General features: G+C 59.4%; 1 protein-coding gene across 1 annotated transcript in view; it reads left to right on the top strand.

Annotated features, from left to right (window-relative positions):
- LOC100741300 (signal-induced proliferation-associated 1-like protein 2) overlaps positions 1-596 on the top strand; it is a 26,415-nt gene that overhangs the window by 19,648 nt on the left and 6,171 nt on the right. Inside the window, 2 exon segments of the mRNA XM_024366897.2 lie at positions 1-184; positions 295-583. The exon segment at positions 1-184 is cut by the window's left edge and continues 24 nt beyond it. Coding sequence (XP_024222665.1) covers positions 1-184; positions 295-583 — 473 coding nt within the window.

Below are 596 nucleotides of genomic sequence, written 5' to 3'. Positions count from 1 at the left end.
GGAGGAGGAGGAGGAGGAGGAGGTGGAGGCGGAGGCGGAGGTAGCAGCAGTGGGCCGAGTAGCCGCGTGGGTCGTGGTCTGGCCCTTCATAGATCAAATTCGAGTTTGGAGCTTCCTCACAGTCCAACGGATCCTGGGTCTCGCGTACCGGAAGCTCCCCTGAGGAGGGAGTATGGTTCTCAGGGTAAGTGGCGCGTACGGCGTTACCGCGTAAGCCAAAGGAGCAAAGATTTCGATAAAAACCGATTCCGCGTGGTCGAAACGAGAGTCAAAGGTCGAGGATTTCACCCGCAGGAAGCATCGATGTAGTGGCTCAATCTGTAACGGTCGGAGAGAATTTGTTCGCGATGCTGCAAGACTTGAGGCCGTCGACATCGGTGCCGACGGCGACTACCCCCCAGGCATCGGATCAACGGTGTTCGGTTGGCATGGAGTACCTGAGACGCGTGCCAGACGGGCAAATGGTCGTCGACACGGACGAAGTCTGCGGCCCGACCGGTAACTCCAGTCCCAAGTTACGATTGAAGCTGCAGAGATTGTGGGGAGCGAAGGCCCAGTCCCGGCCCATGGAGGAGAGCTGCAGCAGCCCCGTCGGT

The sequence above is a fragment of the Bombus impatiens genome, unplaced genomic scaffold (genome assembly GCF_000188095.3).
Source record: "Bombus impatiens unplaced genomic scaffold, BIMP_2.2 scf_0248, whole genome shotgun sequence".
NCBI classification, from domain to species: Eukaryota; Metazoa; Arthropoda; class Insecta; order Hymenoptera; family Apidae; genus Bombus; species Bombus impatiens.
The sequence above is the reverse complement of the archived record's forward strand: the minus strand, read 5'-3'. Positions and strand labels throughout refer to the sequence as shown.